Raw genomic sequence first — 18,698 nt, 5'->3', positions numbered from 1 at the left:
AATCGCATTTTGCTTCATACTATCTTTATTTCTGCACCACCGTAGATTTACTTTGTTGCCTACTAATCTTAATCAAAACATTCTTTGTTTGCAAACAACGAACTATGCATCATCATGCACTAGTTGAAGATCCCTTGTATCTCATCCCTGTGAGCTCGAACATGATATAACAGGTAGCAGCTCGGTGACATGCTTTCTTTGTTTTTTAATCTTTTGTGTTGTGCCTTTTCATTATGTTATGATCTCCTCTCCTTTGATTGTATTACATACTTCTTTACTGCATGTCTGCATTACATACGTCTTTACTTCACGACTCCAAGAAACCCTAAACACCAACACACCCATCTTGATAAATCATGACAATGCTTTTACTATCTTCCTTATTTCCTGAATATGCTGACTCAAATAACCTTATGTACCTCTTCTCTTCAAAGAAATCAATATATCACTATCACTAACATGCTTCACCATGAAAACTTGGCCATGAAAAACACGCCCAACCCTTTTTTTCCTTAAAATGGTTAAATATACAAATTGAATGCACAATGCTACCATCTGATAGATTAATCTAAGATCAAAATCACGATGTGAAGGACTCCCGAGTTTTTCACACCCACAGCATTACTCTGGTTTTTCACGCCAAACCCTAACTGCTGAAATGTAGCCACGGACCTTATTTTGTTAGTATGCAGTATCACACAAACCCATGACTTTGCACGCAATGGAAAAATTCATGTTCACTCTCAACTGTGACAAGCTATGGGTGTTTCGCCTCGTGAAAAAACATGAGTTTTTTATGTCCACGACTTACTGACTCTTAACCACCACCTAATGCTTCATTACAATTACTAGTATCAACTAAGATCAAGAATCTGTGCCCTGAAAAACAACTTGGTTTTTCATGTCAAAAAAACGTAACCAAAACCAGTGTTTAAAGAGATAATTAGAGATCCCAACTTGTTCTAGGTACCCAATATCATGAAATACACCATGCTTAGTTATCGTGAAAACCAGTGTTTTTTACGAACATGACAATCGTATCCTGGGTTTTCATGCCTACCATAGACCTGGTTTTTCATGCCAACTTGCCTCTCGAGGTTACACAAGGGACACCAATGTCCATGCTCGAAGGTATACAGAATTGCCTAACCTGACTATATGCGAGCATCAACACTTACTACACACAATATTTGCAACCAAGACCTATGAGAATTGGATTGAAGATTGTATTATGCTTTCGGCATACCTTATGGACATACATCAAACATTGTATCGAGGCAACCAAGACCCATGAGAGATGGATTGCAAATTGTATTATACTTTCAAAATACGACTTACCTGCAAGAAGCATGAGTTATACCACTTCTTCTTGAGTGAGGATAACTCAGAAGCTTAGTGCATTCTTGAGGAAAAAAGAATCCCCCCATCCATCATAATCCTGTAACCACATTGTCTTTCCTCTTTAATGCCACTAATGTCACTCAAGCTCTCAAAAAGCTGCCTAATAGGAGAGCAAATAATCATGGAGATCTTGGGCCTGAACACTTTGCACACGAGCACCATGTGCTTGCTCCATCCTTGCAAATCTCTTAAATAGTGTCCTTTGTGAATTCTTCCCCCCCTCATGCACCTTAAACACCATTGGCCTGTTACACAAAAGAGGACACCCCATGGATCTGAATAACTACATGACTATCATGATCAGGCACACAATGACCAAGATCTATGGAGCAGTGCTAGAGGCCGAAATCAACTTTATGTCTAAGAGACGGGGGCAAAAAGCATCAGGTCAGGCAAAATTTAGAAGGAATTTCTGCACCTGAATCATTTCTTTACTATACGAGCCATCATAGAGGTGGTGAGGTTGCGGAAATAACATGTATACTATTGCTTTATGAATTTTCACAAAGCTTTTGATTTCGATCCCGTCTATTCGGACATTTGCAGGAGAGCTCACTCCCACCTGACATGTTTGGGGTGTGATGGAATTTTTGAGGCAGTGATTGGCTGCGTTCATGTACCAAGTGAACTCTCTGGGGACATGCAAATATTATTGGGGTCAAATAGGGTTGCCCACTCTATCCTACACTCTTTGGTCTATACATTGACGACATAGCAACCTTTGTGGACAACCATCATGGACAATAGATTATGACTAGCTCTAGTGTCAAATAGAGCTAGAAAAGTTGCTGTGTGGAGGAAGTCGTTCATAATTCCACCCAGTACCTAGACTCTAATGGAATACAAGTTCTTCATTGCAGATTCTTCCTTCGCTCAATATACTACCGTCTTCTCATGTTATTTAATTCTTCCTTGTTCCACAACATGAGTAAGTTCTAGTGAGTTAAGTTAGGTTATGTATGGAGGTGAGTCCAGCTAAGCTAAGGCAGCTCAATACCAGCATAATGCTTCGCTGCCATCAAGCATGATAGGTGCTTCAACCTGCCTTGATCCATAGTCCAAAAAGAACACGCTTCTACACACCTTGATCCAAAGTCCACCAGGCACTTACAAGGGACTAGTCACAACCACCCTTTCCTCTATGGGTCCCTGTATGAGCCATCAGCCTCCAAGACCACTTGCCTCCACCAGTCTCCACCTTGGCAACACACACACACACACACAAGAAGCCACCCCAGTACAGTGAGGTCAAGGTAATTGGAACCCATGGTTAAAAATTGGCATACCAACCCATCTCCCAGTAGTTGCTCCATCCTAGCGACTTTGGCTATGAGAGCACAAACCATTGGCTGGGCTACTGTAGGACCATGAGAGTGTTTCTCCCAGAACCTCTGGGTGCACCCGCTTGCCCACGAATGTCTTCTTTGCCTACTTGGTCAGACATGGGTTCATCAGTGTCTGTGCCCCTTGTTGACAAAGGGTATGACAGTTCATATCCATATCTTGGTCGAGTGATGAGGGGGCCTTTGTGGGTGATACTGTTTTTATGGTTGCTTTCACATCCTGACGTCGCCATGGGTTCTTGAATGGACGCTATGGGTAGCCCAACTGGTATATATATATGGAGTACACCGTGGAAGTGCCTTCAGGGCAACCCTTGTGCCATGCAGTAAGGGAGAGAAGCATGCACACTTGGCCCGGGTTTTTTCTTCAAGCAAAAAAAACATTGACTCAGATGCCCCCAGTGTGGCTCTTCCCCACCCCCCCCCCCCCCCCCCCCCCCCCCAATATGTGATCTCCCTTCTAAAGGGGCCAGCTGCAGAGGAAACTTCAACAGCTATGCAAAAGTCAAAAGATAAATAACACCTAAAAATTAAATAAGCACATGAACCTGATGACAAGCCTGGCATAGCCAGTCCCAGGATCAAAAAGGCGTTACGAAATTGCCTGGATAAGGGAGATAAAAACTGGTTGCAAATGTACAACTACACCTTTAATTAGCAAAATCTGGACTATCTCTGCTGACTCTGCACAAATTAGGTAAGGTCCCATTGTCCAATCAAGTGAGGAGTGTTAACTCAAGCTTTGAGCGATTGGGCTGAGGCTCTACAACTTGGATATAGATTCTCACTGTATCCAGCACCCTGTATTCTTTATTACCATCCCTTCTGCAGATCTTTTGCTGCTCTTCATCGACCACCCAATCACACACTTCTATTTCAGACTGCTGCTCACCTCTTCTCTCTTTCTGTGTAAGGTAAACTGGACCTTCAATACCGAACCTGTTCACAAGCACATGTTTTGATAGCATCAGATTTCATATTATGACACGCACATGATGTGTGCGTGTGCACAGCACCCCCCCCCCTCTCTCTCTCTCCCCCCCCCTCTCTCTCTCTCTCTCTCTCTCTCTCTCTCTATATATATATATATATATATATATATATATATATATAGAGAGAGAGAGAGAGAGAGAGAGAGAGAGGTAATCAAGCCAAATTTCCTTGAAATTTGTAACATTCATGGAAGATTAAATCAACAGACTTCTTTCTAACGTTGATGGCAACATCCATGAGTTTTTTTGCAATATTCAAAAATTAAATCAAAACCATAACAAGACATACTTTGGCACAAATACAATGAAGCCATTTGATCGTATTTTGACTATCCTTGACTCTGCAGTGGTTGGGCTGTCAAAATCCGAACTCCCAAAATTAACAGGAAACAAATCCTTGAGTTTTAAGAAAGGAACACCAGAAATCTTAAATCTAAAGCTCACCGATCTCGGAAAAAGATAAGAGTGTGTAGCTCTACAGAAGCTCGGCTTGCCATCTGTGCATTCCGATGGCGAAAGTTCAAATCTAGCCAAAAAAATAATAAGAATATATTAAGAAACTTGATTTATTTATTTTTAACTACCCTATTTCCCCATGTTATAGTCCTTGTCAGAAGTTGAAGAAACTCACTATCTGAAATGCTGTTCAGTTGAACTTTGTCATGAAAGATAATGGGTAATTTGTACAAGCCCAACGCGGCAGCAAGCAGTCGATGGACAATTACATCTGCAGCAAAGCCAACCACCATTGCAACCATAACACCCTGCGTGCCCTTGCCTGTTCTCGCACATGTCTGAGCATGTGCATGTGTGTTGCATGTGTTACAAGGAGAAAAGCTGAGCCTACTTTCTCATTATGTTAAAAAGAAGATGCGGTGGATCAACAGAAGAAATACCTGCATAGCGTCGGATTGGAGAGGTGAAATGAGTATACAATGCAGCCGCTAGCCCATAATGGTGATACTCAGGAGGAGTGAGCTCTCCACTGCAAAAATAAACTGCCTGCAGAGATGAAAACACACACATGACGACACATCAGCCCATGGCTATAAAAAATCCTACCACATCACAGTTGTTCTCACGAACTTAGAAAGCACCCTCACCTGAGTCATACACCGGGTTGCTAGTATGCGTATGAGCTTGTTGAAATAGGGATCGCTGCCCTGTGGTACATCGTTCAACAGATATGAGAAACATGGATTGGCAAAGGCAAAAAAAATCTAGAATTCAGTATTTTAGAACACTGGGAGTCAGCAAAACCCCATCTTGTTCTGTGCACACGCGCGCACGTGCACACACACACACACACACACACACTCTCTCTCTCTCCACATGCATAAGCCCTCCTCATACCAAAAAAGGTCAATAAACGCACCACTGCATTATCAAGGGAATCTGCCAGAGTTTTGGAAGACGTGATGTCCAGTTTCACACCCACAGCAGCAGCCGTGCGGATCAGTGACTCAAGCATTTTGGGTGTCGGGATTGGATGCCGCCTGAACAAGTCACATGCCAAGCAGCTCTTGTACAATTAGCAGACAAAACTTCTTGTACATGAGTTTGTCAACACACCTTCAAAACAATGCAACCAGGGAAAATTTGTCTTGGACAGACAGTCAAAGCAGCAGCATATGCATTGTTTCTGGTCTTAACAAACCAACCTTAGGAGTGAACAAAGAGGATAATGTTTCAAGATTTTCTCTGCCACCGAAATGTTTGCTGCAAGCATGAACTCTTCAATCATTTGGTTCGCTTCTCGGATTTGATACATGCCTGTAAAACATCAATTCCGGAATACCTCAATTTGTTTGCTGCTACCACCTAATGCAGCAATGTGTCAAACTAAAAAAATGCACTCTCTTCACATCATGTTCTCATAAATAACTCACTTTTGATACAAGTAAATCGTGTGTTAGGATCATAAGGGTACCACCCTTAGGCAAGCTATATCCAGTCCCGTGGCAGCCCTGAAGAATGGCACACACCGGCTGGTCCTATCTGCAGAGGGCAGTTAGAGGTGGGTCAGCCAGCTGAGGTTTATAGGCGGCCAAGAGTGGAGCATATGGGTGACCAGCTGAGGGCTGGCCAGCAGGGCGCACAACCAGCCAAGGCGCGTAAACCAGGCCCATGCACAGCAGCCAGATGCCCTGCCCATAGACCAGCCGCCATGAGAGGCCAGCAGTGCAGCCAAAGGGGGCACCAAGGCCTGCAAGGGGGAAGGCCTGCCCATAATCAGCCAAGCCCTAGCATACAGGGCACCTAGGCAAGCGGGCAGGGGTATGGACAGGGCGCACACGGGGCTGGGCAGTGGGGGTTGACTGGAAAGGTCATGCAGAAGGTCTGAACAGCAAGCAAAGAATCCAATGCACAAGTGGGCCGCATACAGGATGATTGTGCACATGTCATTGTGTAGGCCGGGTGGAGAAGGAAAGCTAAAAGAGGCACGAATGATAAAAGCATGAGTTAAAAAAAGGATAAGTGTGCTTTTTTTGCTGCTAAAGCGGGAGGGGGCTTAATTTTAAGCCCCAGCATTTCGACAAGCACAAAACTAAAGCAGGGGTGCTTTTTTAAAACTTCAAATCCCTATAAATTTACTCTTACCCTTCTTGGCTCATACATACCAGTTGTGCAAGATCTACGTAAGCCATCTCCAAGCTCTTGGTCTTTGAAAGCTGAAAACTTCGCTTCAACCCTCCCGTCCACCCGAATATCTTTTCTCTAACCTTTCACTTCTTTCAGCCCATAACCCATCACCTTTCTGTCACTGCTTTTCTCCCAGCTAACATGCATGTTTCGAGTGCAAGCACCGGAGAGATATGGAGTCAATGGGCAGTAATTCCATGAAGTCATCCAACAATAACGATGTGGAGTCAATGGGCAGTAATGCCATGAAGTCATCCAATAGTAACGGCATGGAGTCACTTGGATGACGATTTTGAGCGAGTGAAGTGTAAGCCCAATGGAGCGTGCAGTGACAGATGCAACCACGTGTATGAGAGATAAAGATAGAGAGAGAGATGGGAATAGGGGTTTCATGCAGTACACCACACTGAGCCGGGGACAGGCGCCGCCCCCTCTTTAGGAATTTATTTCAGGAACAATCCATGGACTTTTCCAAGCCAAGACCAATACAACAAATGAATACAATATCAAACAAAATTGCCGATGTCGAGGTCGGGCCGAGTTGATGTCGAGGCACAAGATAACTGATGCCGAGCTCACCATGAGGATGCCCACAAGAGTCTTACACTGGGCTAGTACCAAAATCCAATGTCTGAATCAAACTGATGCTTCCAATATAACCACAAGGCTCTCTATACTCAATCCGGACAAAGACAATCCCCAAAAGGCTTCACACCAAGATGATGAGTATGTGTCTTCACAAGGTAATCCCCTCCTTCGTAGGGATCTAGGGAAGTTGGTGGCAACAGGGCTTCTTAGATGGTGTTGGCGCTGGCACCGACTGTGTCTAGCAGATAGTACAAAAGGGCGGCGCACAAGGCAGTGCACAGGGCGGGGACAGGCACTGCAAGCAGAGGCGGCGCAAGCGGGCGCTGCAGGCAAAGGCGGCGCAGGCGGGCGCTGCAGGCAAAGGCGGCGCAGGCGGGCGCTATAGGCACAGGTGGCGCAGGCAGGCGGCAACTTGCAGAGAAGCGCAACTGACAAGGATCACAAGGGAGGCGGAAATAGGGTGGCAGCGCTGTAACTGAGGGTGGTGAAACTGCTCACAGAAAGGTGCAATGGCGGAGGTCGACGTTGCAATGGTGGCTGCCGCCGGCAGAGATGGAGGAGATAGGTGGAGAGAAGGAAGTTGGTGATGATGATGAATCTTCACAAAATCTCCTTCAAAAGTCTCTACAAGTACTTTCTATGCCTCACCAAGAGGGTACAAGCTTCTTATATACTTGATGGGGGTCCATGCTTTTGCCTTGCCTTGCTTTTGCTTTGCCTCTTTGCTTTTGTTTTATTAAATATTAATAATAGTCAAAGTTCTTGATTTGTCTTTTACAATCTTCAGGGCCTTGCTTTTTGGCCTTGGAGCAGCTTTTTGAAAAAGCTTTTTGATCCGATTCGATGTCCTCTTTCCAACAGTGCCTTTAGCTTTTTGGTCAACAAAGTTTGACTTTTGCTTTTTCTTACTTTTTGACCAAGATTGATGCTTTTTCAAATCCTAGCTTTAGGAACCCTGCTCCAATGTGTCCATTATCATGTCCATGTGTCCGGGCATGAGTTCTATCATGTGAAAAGAGCTTGGAGGACCAAATAGTTACATTCCCTCCCTCTTACATCCCAGTTGTCCTCAACTGTGGGATGGATATAATCGTGGTACTAGCCCCATCTGGTGCTCTTGTGCATCTGGTCTTTCTCTTGTGCATCTAGTCTTTCCTCATATATGTGGTGCCTTCTGCTGCTCTCGCAACATCTTTATGCCTTTCTTTGACCAATGTCCTTGTTCTTGATGGTACATGTTCTTCATAGCCTGTAACAGGAGTTAGATATAATAAATGCATGCTCACCTTCAGGGTTGTTTCTCGTATTGGTACAAACCTATTCGTACCGTATGGTTCGTACGGTATGGTATAGCACGATATTAAACGATTCCGTACAGTACAAGGTTTTTTTCCCCCAACCTTGAGAAAAAAAATCCAAATGCTCAAGAAAAATAGAAATCCTACTCAACGAAGATCCCAAATGCTCGCAATACTTTGCAACTTTCGTGTACACTCAGTATTCCAAATGGGATTGCTAAGAGACTTAAAAAATCTGGCAAGGTAGACTGGTAGTGTACACTTGATTGGTAGGATGAGAGAATCTTCCTACATCACTTGGAGATTTGTGGTATAGGTAGGCTAGACAGTTAGATCCTCAAGTTATGTACAAGGGAGAAGATTTGGACAGGGCCATTTTGATTTACAGAGGAGTCCCTAAACCTATCACCCTAGATGCACTGGGAGACCTTTGGTATCGCATTACCCATGCACGCTCTTTTTTGGAGACAATTGGGAGATCCAACTAGGAGAGACACATTTCCATGCTCTAGTTCCTCAAGCACTGTAGACTTCTCCCCCCCCCAACCTTTCATCACATTCAAGCTTGAAGCTCCATAGTTTTTAAGTGTTAAAAAAAAACCCGTATTTTATTGTATGGTATCCCAAAATTTCATATCATACAAAAAATTCATGCATGGTATCGTATCGTATGGTTTTGTATTTTCATACCATGATAACTATGCGCACCTTATGCAAAAACTAGACACAAGCTAGTCAACAAACAAGTATGCATCATTCGCATTTACTGGGTATTCCAAGTATTGGCCAAGTAGTCTGGAGCCCAGTGGACTATCACATGCCATAAATCCAAGCATTGTCCACACATCAAGAACAACACACAAAGTCAAAGAAATTCAAATATACATCAGTATGCAATGGACAAGTAATGATCCTCTTGTTCATGGATTGTCTTGTTTGGTTTCATCGAAACCGTGCTGAGGCATCTGGTCACTAGTGTTGGTGTTGGACTCACACACTCACACACACAAACCTACACATTAGGGTTAGGTGTAGGATGGAGAAGCTCACATAGAAATGAGAGAGAGAAAGAAAGAAAGAAAGAAAGATATATTAACGTCTACGAGAGGCCAAAGTCGGCCTATGAGACAAAAAATAATACAACTCTGTTCTTCCGGTCATCGGAAGAAAAGAAACAAAAGAAAAAGTGTGCATGTGTCTGGATACAACTGTGAATCATCATGGATCGGTGGAGCCCATATACAAACAATGTAAGGGGGGGTGGGGATGTGGATAGAGTGCTAAGGCAAGATGCATCTCTATATGCTGAAGGGGTGGTACAAGCATGCTATGCAGATCTATGTCTAACTCCATCCAGTGCCATAAGAGGGATATAAGATATCATACATCGCCGATGCTGAGGCTGTGAATGGCATGAACATGTACCCTGAGTCTGAATGAAAGCGAGCTAGCCTCTCCTGTGTCTCCATCTGGTGTCTCATTCGGATAGCTGCTATCTCTCGGTGACGGAGTCGGGGTGCTCTATGTCCAGTCTGTCTAGGTCTCCTCCTGGCTCTCAATTCCTCTGCTCTCTGTGCGGTCACCCCACGTGGTACATCAGCTGGCACTGGCATAGCTCTCTCGAAGAAATCTGTGAGCTGGGACTGTCTCCCACCCCTAGTGGGAGCGGGTGTCTGGAGGAGTCTCTCTCGAGAACTATGAAGCTCTAGTAGTAGTCTGCCAAGCTGTCGCTGGTCCGAGGCCTCCATCAACTGATGTAGTGAAGAGTGCTCCTCAAACAATCCTGCATATCTATCTCTCACCCCCTGGTGGGCTCTACATCTACATACAAAGTGATCCTCAGTCTCCACCTCCTCGCGGCACAATCTGCATATCCGCTCAGCTCTAGGAACCCGTGCCGCTCTCCCAGCCTCTATCTCTAGCTGATGTGATGAGACTCGTAGCTGTCCAATAGCAACGCGAGAGCTGTGTGGCATGTATACATCCATGTACCGCGGTCGATGTATAAACCCATCCCCTGAGATGCTCATAAGGTGGTCTCTGTAGTACAGCATCTTCGGTGGTAGTGGGCTCTCTGGTGCTGTCCATGTCTCCTGTATGTAGTGCTGCCATATGCCCTGTCTCATCACTCTGTTCCTCTCGTTGAGAGAGAGGTAACCCCGTGGAGCAGACTGATCATACTGAAAAGGTGGCAACCGCTCAATGTCTATACCATGATGTGAGAACCACTGTAGCATCTGTGCATACCAAGATCCAGTGTGTCCAGCCTCGGCCAGCTGTCTGGATGCCTCAAAAGCTCGGCGGGATAATCTCTCCATGGGCATCTCCCTCATCCTGTATATAAAGGAGATCGTCTGGAACAATGCCTCCACTGCCATAGGTGCTCCAGCAAACTCAGCTCGAACAATGTCGTGCGGGACGGATGGTTTGCTGCGTATCATCCTCGAGAGCATCAAGATCTGTGGTCTCTCCAGCTGTACCCATGTGGAGGCTGCAAGCCCTGGTGCCCAAACCGCTGCTGCATACATCAAGGCTGGTGTCACTAATGTATCAAAGAGCCACCCCTTCGTGCGGGGTTCCTGAAAATGTGCCTGATAACACTGACGCTCAAGGCCAGCAAGAGCTGCATACCCCTGGTTCACTCTGTCTCGGACTGCCTGAGCCATGGAGAAGCGTCCAGCTGAGCTAGTAAATGTGATGCCAAGGTAAAAATAAGAGCTCACCACCTCGACCCGCCCTCCTGCTAATGTAAGAGTAGTGTGGCTCCTGACTGCGGGTGAAGTGTGGAAGATCATAACCTTGGTTTTCCCAAGGTTCACTGTGAGCCCCTGCTGTGCGCAGAAGTCATCAAGAGCCACAAGGTGTCTTTGAAGCCCAACCTGCGTGTCAGATACCAAGATGATGTCATCAGCATAAAGCATAACATGGACAGTAATACCTGATAGCTCAACCCCAGAGCCTCCTCCCTGTGTGATGTAGTCGACCACCTCATCAATATAGAGCCCAAAGAGCGTGGGGGAGAGCGGGCACCCCTGCTTCACACCAATGGTGCTAGCAACTGTGTCGGACAAGCCTCCTGGGCATCGGACTCTCCCAAAGACCTGCTCATATAGCCTGTATATGCCCCACATCATGTCTGAAGGTATGCGTAGTGTCTGTAGTCGCCGAAAGAGGCGCTCTCTGGGCACAGTATCAAATGCCTTGCGGAAATCCACAAAGCAACAATAGAGCCGTTGCCTCCGTGCCTTGGCCTGATCAATCAAGCACCTCAATGTAAAAATGTGGTCGATGGTCGAGAAGGCTCGACGGAAGCCTGCCTGGCTTGCTGCTCTCAATCCTCCAACCTCTGCATGAGTGCTCAGCTCTGCCTCCAAAACTGCCCCGTATAGTTTGGCCAATATATGGCCAATCATGATGGTCCTGTAGTTCCCGGGGTCTAGTACATCTCCTGCTTTATGGATCGGCACAATAGTGTGCATCGTCCACTCAGCCGGAAACCCCTCTGACAGAGCTCTGTTGAAGAGATGAGCAAGAAATGGTGCCAATGTATCAATAGCATAGATGAGATGCTCTCCCTGTAATCCTGTATGATCTGTCGCCCGTCCATGTTGGAGTCGGCCTATGGCCCTCCTAACCATAGGTGGGGTGAAGAAGGTGGAGACTGTGGGGCATGGCTCTGTGGGCTGTAGTATAGGGGGCTGTGCAGGCACATCATAAAGTCTCTCTGCATATGTCTGCCAGGTCTGAGGATCGGCAATAGGTGTGGGAGGACGGGGCTCTCTGAGTCTCCTCCAAGCAGCAGCAGCATCTCTGCTCATGAGCATGTGATATGTGTCCCAGTACTGAGCCTCCTCATAAGCTCGCCGCTTACGGCGGGTGAGAGTATGCATCCTCCTGCCTGCCTGCCTCTGGGTGATCTCCCCGCGAGCCCTCTGCACTCGGAGACTGCGGTAAAGGTTTCTACACTCATCATCGTACCATCGGTTCTGGGGCATGCTCCCAGATGTAGGTGGCCGTCCTGTCTGTATGTGGTATGGAAAACTCCTCGCGGCTGCGGAGTGAAGTACATGTGAGAGCTGGGAGGTAAGCATGGCCATGGGTGCCGACGGATCTAAGGCAAATAGCTGATCATGAACATGATAGTCGTACACCTCGGCTAGGTCCTGAGTGAAGTGAAAAATAGTGCGTGGTGGCTGTATGATGGGTGGGTGGGTCTCCAATAAGCTCCTAAAAGTGAGGGATAGGTATGTATGATCCGCCCCAATGGGGCATGGTGGTACGGTGAAGTGAGACACCATATCTACTGCCTCCTGGGATCCCATCACATAATCCACTGTACTACTGCCGCCTCCCACTGGAAAGCAAGTCAACCCACCTGAATCTGGCCACTGAGTCATCCCATTATAAATAACGAGATGGTGTCGGCCCCCAAGCTCCAGCAGATGTTGCCCATATCCAGTGCTGTCAGCTCCTCCATCAGCGGAGATCCGAGTGGTCCCTGTATCCTCTGTAGCTAGCGGCTCTAGTCTCAGGGGATCCTCAAAGTCATAGATCTCGCACTGTCTGCTCTGAGTCCGTGCATTGAAGTCCCCCATCAAGAAGACTTCTCCCAATGTTGAATAGTGTAAGATCTCCTCAGATAAGACAGAGTATGGAGACTCACTAGCCTCTCCTCCACCCGGTTCCTCGGTGGTGGCAAACCGCGACCCCTTCGGAGGAAAGTAGCAAAGGGCGATATAAATCCATTTGGTCGCTGAGAGCCGTAAGCTAATCCACATGTATCTCGCCTCCGAGTCTCGTGCTACGACTCGAACATGCTCATGTAACCCATGCCTGAAAAGCACTGCAATACCTCCTGAACCTCGGGAGGTGGCCTGTCTCATCCCCTGTCGGTGAGCTGACTCCCACTGATAACCCTCAACCCGTGGTAAGCCCCTCTCCGGGCTCTCATGTGTCTCTGTCAGCAAGATGATATCCCGGCCCTCCATCACCTCCTCAAGTCTCCCTGGATGTGTCCATAGGACTCCATTACAGTTCCAGATTGCTATGTGTATCTCTTTGTCTTCATGTTGTTTCCTCCGTGTCTCATAGGCCAGATGGCGCTATTCGACCCTCTTCCCATCAATGTAGATGTGACCATCCCTATAATGTGCCTTCTTCCCTTCTTTGCGTGCCGCCTTGATCTTCGGCATGCATAATCTTCTATGCTCCAGTTGCATCCATGTGAGGTCATCATCGAAGTAGATGGGGTCCCCTGGCAAGCTCCTCAAGATAGCCCGTCTTCTCATAAAGCTCATCCTACTCTCCTCGTCCGGGAACTGTAGCACTAAGGCCTTGCCTTTGGTGGAGTCCTTTGGGGTTGTCCTCCATACTCTAGTGAATGGGAGCGGCTCATCCTCCTTTAGTCCTAGCTTGGTACATAGGTTCCGCCCGTCAATCTCGGGCGTGGAGGTAGTGCTCTCTGGTATCCCTGTGACTCGGATGTTGAGGCGCCGGATCTGTCGCATCTTCTCTTCATCAAGAGTAGACTGCATCATGTGTACATCTTCTTGTACCTCCTTCTTGATGTTCTTCTTCATCACTTGTACATCTTCTTGCACCTCCTTTTTGATGTTCTTCTTCATCACTTCTACCCATTCTTCGCGGGCCGCCTCCATTTTCCCCTCGATTGTGTGGGTGAGGGTTTTGGTGATCTCTTCTTTGATCGCCTCTTTGTCCACCTCAAGAGCCTCTCCTTCCTCCCGTGGACGATCGCGTAAGGATGCCACTTCGCCCTTCAAAAGGTTGATTTCCTCCTGCATAGCGAGCTTTTCCTTCTCCCACTCCTCTTGCATGGTAAGCTTCTCTTCCTTCCATATTTCTGCTTCGGCCTCCAGCTTCCCCATGCGCGTCAATAAGTCCTTCTTGATGGCGGTGATGGTGCTGTCCAATGTCTTCTTTTGGTCCTTGATAAGATCCCTAAGGATATGATCAAGCTGGCTGATTTTGTCATCTACAGACCCTCCCATTGTAGAGGGAGGGAATGTTTGAAAGGAGCAGGCAAAGAACAGGCAGCAAGAGAGAAGAAGTGGATGAAATGAAATTCAAGTCCCCATTATGTTGCTGCCTTGGGGGCCTGAGCAGGGGTGGGTGGGAAAAGGGGGCTAATGCGAGCAGGCAGCGGGGGTGGTGGGCGCAGGCGAAAGGGGGGGAATGGAATGCGAGCAGGCAGCGGGGGTTGTGGGCGCAGGCGAAAGGGGGCAGGCAGCGGGGGTGGTGGGCACAGGCGAAAGGGGGCGAATGGAATGCGAGCAGGCAGCGGGGGTTGTGGGCGCAGGCGAAAGGGGGGGAATGGAATGCGAGCAGCCAGCGGGGGTTGTGGGCGCAGGCGAAAGGGGGGGGGGGGAGCGAAGGGGAACGAATGCGAGCAGGCAGCGGGGGTGGTGGGCGCAGGCGAAAGGGGGGGGAGAGAGAGAGAGAGAGAGAGAGAGAGAGAGAGAGAGAGAGAGAGAGAGAGAGAGCCAAAAGTGTGGTAGCCACAAAATGTAAGTTAACCCTTGCATGTGTGTCACATCCATATAATATAGAAGTACAAAATATTATATGTAGAGTGTCCTTTCACACTTGATATCCAAGGGGAAAAACCACATGGAAAAAAATGCCCTTGGTTAAGCCCTGTTCACACATAGCACTACCATAACTGATCATATGCCTACAAATCCCCCTTGTAGTGGAAGTGTGAAGCTCTACAAGGTAGCAGATCACTCTCTATATGAGAGTAAGCCCAAAGCTTTGCGGAAAGCTTCAAACTTTTCTCGAGGTAAAGCCTTTGTGAATAGATCTGCAACATTATCTTGTGTAGGGCGGTAAGACAAACTGATCTCCCCTGCATGTAACCTTTCTCTGACATAGTGATAATGAATCTCAATGTGCTTGGTACGTGCATGAAATACTGGATTTCGTGCCACGGCCATTGCACTCTGGCTATCAGTGAGAATGGTGGTGGGTGTCTGCTGACACTCACTCAACCATACACAATCTATTGCAGCTGTGAAGACTGCCGTGTACTTAGCCTCACAAGTAGATGTGGCAACAGTGGGTTGCTTTTTACTTAACCAAGATATGCATGAACTGCCAAGAAAAAAACAATTCCCACTGGTGGATTGCCTGGTATCATAATCACCAGCCCAATCCGAATCACTGTATGCATAAAGCTGCAAGCTGTCCCCCTTGGGATAGAACAAACAAAGATCTAGGGTACCTTGAAGATAACGAAAAATGCGTTTGACTGTGCTTTGTGCCTGGGTTGTGCATGAATTTGCTCAACAAAGACACCCCAAAAGATATGTCTGGCCTCGTGTTACACAAGTAAATGAGACATCCCACTGCCTGGCTGTAAATGCCGGTCTCAAAAGGCTCTCCAATATCATGCATAGTAAGCCGTACACCTGGTTCTACTGGAGTAGAAATGGGCTTACATTCATCCATGTGATACCTTTTTAGTTTACTTTTTATATACTTAGTTTGCTACATAACAATGCCATCATCTATATGCATAGACTGTATGCCGAGATAGTAGTGTAAAGGCCCCAAATCTGACATATCAAATTCAGCTTTCAAATCTGAAATCTGTGCTTTGCTAGTACCTGTAATGAGCATGTAATCTACATACAAGATGACTATGAGAATATCGGCACCGGTTTTCTTCACATACAATGTGCTTTCAGCTAGACTATTAACATAACCTTGGCTGGTTAGATGAGCATGTATTTTATCATACCAAGCTCTTGGAGCTTGCTTTAACCCATACAATGCTTTGTGTAACCTGCATACTTTATGTTCCTCACCAGGAACTACAAAACCAATGGGCTGATTTACATATACTTCCTCCTGTAAATCCCCATTTAAGAATGCAGTTTTGATGTCCAATTGATGCACTTTCCATCCTTTATGTGCAGCCAATGCCATCATTGATCTTATTGTGGTCATTCTCGCAGTAGGAGCAAAAGTCTCCTCATAATCTATTCCCTTTTTTTGGGAGTAGCCTTTAGCCAGAAGTCTTGCTTTGTACCTGTCAATAGTACCATCAGACTTCCTTTTGACTTTGTACACCCACTTTGTTCCAATGACATGCTTGCCTTTAGGCAATTCCACAAGATCCCAAGTATTGTTCTTCATGATAGAAGAGATTTCAGCTTGCATAGCTTGCACACAATGCTCATTCTCATGTGCTTCTTCATAAGAAGAAGGCTTTTTTGAATCAAAGAGACCACCCATGGCTAATGAAGACTCCCCACGATGTATATTCAATGCATGGCTGGAACTAGCCCTTGTTCTACCTGTGAGTGGAGCTGCAAGTTTGCTTAGTTTTCAGCAACCATCTTGGCACTGACTTGGCTGTGTCTATAGCTGTTTGTTCTTCCTTGACAAGATCTTCCACTTCTTCCATAGAAGGGGCTGAATGGCTGGCTGTTCCACATGTTCTACATGAGGATTTTCTTGTGTAGGGGTTGGCTGATCTGAATCCCCCCTTATTGCAATGGGCAATAGTCCATCAAACATGTCCTGTATGCCTGTATCATTACTTTTATACAAGCTGTACATGGGCTATTCTGAATTTTCAGCAAATACCACATCTCTACTGACAAAAATCCTTCCGTGTTGTTGGATTATAAAGACGGTATCCTTTGCTCTCATTGCTGTAGCCCACAAAAATGCATTTCATTGCTTTGTCATCTAGCTTTGTTCGGAGTTGTTTTGGCACATGTGCATATGCCAAACACCCAAATGTACGCATATAATCCACTGTTGGCTTTCAGCTATACCAAGCCTCAAATGGTGTTATGGTTTTCAAAGCTTTTGTTGGACACCTGTTGAACACATGAGTTGCACACATTATAGCTTCCATCCAAAAATTGTGAGGCAACTTTTGTGCTTTCACCATGCATCTTGTCATCTCCATGAGAGATCTATTTTTCCTTTCAGCTACACCATTCTGTTGCGGTGTATAAGGCACAGTACATTGGTGTTTGATGCCCTTTTGAAGCATATAATCCTTGAATGCATTTGACATGTATTCTCCACCTCTATCTGAGTGGAGTGTTTGGACTTTACATCCACACATATTTTCAGCCATTGCTACAAAGTGTCGAAAGCATGTAAACACCTCTGCTTTCGCTTTCAAAGGATAAACCCAAGCAAACCTGGAGTAGTCATCAATGAATGTGACGAAGTAAAGATGCCCCCCTATGGATGCTGTCCGCATTGGACCACATACATCACTATAAATAAGTTGTAATTTATTTTCAGCTCTAACAGCTCCATCTTTGGGGAATGGTTTTCGTTGCATCTTTCCCAAAATACACCCCTCACATACATGTCTTGGTGGAGACTCAAGAGGCGGCATATTATCAACCATATGATGCTTCTGCAAAAGCATCCAACTCCGAAAATTTACATGCCCAAAATGAGCATGCCATAGCTCTGCATCATGCATAGCAGGCGTGTGGGCAGCCACTGTATTTGCATCATAAGTACGCTTGTCATAGCTGTCCAGCTTATACAAGCCTTTGTATTGTGTTCCAGAAGTGACTATTTCATAACCCTTTGATGGGTCTTTTACCAAACACTTCCCATCTTCAAATTCAACCTTTAAACCTTGGTCGTTTATGGCTGAGACGGAGAGCAGATTTTTCTTTATGCCTGGAACATACAATACATTTTTCATACATATATTGGCACCATTGGCTGCAATAAGCATGACATTGCCAATTCCCTTTACTGGATATGTGGTATGATCTGCACATGATACAGTGTGGCCATTTGAAGCATAAACCAAGTATTGAAATACATCTTTGCATGAAGTGATGTGGCTCGAAGCACCACTATCAAAATACCATGAAACATCCTGTCTATCAGATGCAATGCAAGACATATCATTGTCTGAAGCACTTGGTGTGTCACTAGTGCATGTGACCAAAAAAGTGTACTCTTCCTGAATTACATTAGCTGATTGTTGCGCTTTGTCATCAGAAGAGTCTGCTACTCTGAATTGCCTGCTTGTTTCCTTTTCTCTTTTGCAATGCGCTTCCTACATTCACTGATGTAGTGTCCAGGCTTATGGCAGTAGCGACATTTGCCCTTCTTTTTGGGCTTGTTTGCATCCCCTTTGTCAGACTTTTCACCACCAGAAGAGGGTTGTCCATGACCAGCCTTGCTAGACTGTTGTCCCCCATGCTTAAAGCTCTTTGCTTTACCCTTATCCTTGGCTGTAAATGCCTTGTCTCCACCACAGTTGCTCGATAAGTTTGCTCTTGTTTGCTCTTCCTGCAAGAGTAAACCCACTAGCTCTTCAAAAGTGACGGGATCACCACCTCCTCTCATAGAGAGGTTGAGAGAGGTGTGAAAGCCCAAGTAGGAAGGTGGTAAAGAATGAAGAGTGTTGGTGACCAGCT

At 46.1% G+C, this 18,698-nt stretch overlaps 1 protein-coding gene across 5 annotated transcripts in view; it reads right to left on the bottom strand.

Annotated features, from left to right (window-relative positions):
- Positions 1 to 3,252: 3,252 nt before the first annotated feature.
- The window catches only part of EMB2763 (ribonuclease II family protein), a 73,040-nt gene continuing 57,594 nt past the window's right edge, over positions 3,253 to 18,698 (bottom strand). For 4 of the 5 annotated variants that reach the window (XM_086818741.1, XM_086818733.1, XM_086818748.1 and 1 more), the window contains exons 17-24: positions 5,398 to 5,509; positions 5,112 to 5,232; positions 4,840 to 4,899; positions 4,633 to 4,738; positions 4,368 to 4,463; positions 4,181 to 4,262; positions 4,026 to 4,091; positions 3,253 to 3,683 (exon numbers count right to left, since the gene is read on the bottom strand). In XM_086818741.1, the coding sequence (XP_086674867.1) occupies positions 3,461 to 3,683; positions 4,026 to 4,091; positions 4,181 to 4,262; positions 4,368 to 4,463; positions 4,633 to 4,738; positions 4,840 to 4,899; positions 5,112 to 5,232; positions 5,398 to 5,509 (866 nt within the window). In that variant the 3' untranslated portion in view covers positions 3,253 to 3,460. The remainder of the gene's footprint in view (positions 3,684 to 4,025; positions 4,092 to 4,180; positions 4,263 to 4,367; positions 4,464 to 4,632; positions 4,739 to 4,839; positions 4,900 to 5,111; positions 5,233 to 5,397; positions 5,510 to 18,698) is intronic. The other variant, XM_086818761.1, reaches the window with a different exon arrangement.

This window comes from Cibotium barometz, chromosome 2, assembly GCF_041138505.1.
Source record: "Cibotium barometz isolate CiBa-2024 chromosome 2, ASM4113850v1, whole genome shotgun sequence".
Lineage (NCBI taxonomy): Eukaryota > Viridiplantae > Streptophyta > Polypodiopsida > Cyatheales > Cibotiaceae > Cibotium > Cibotium barometz.
The sequence above is the reverse complement of the archived record's forward strand: the minus strand, read 5'-3'. Positions and strand labels throughout refer to the sequence as shown.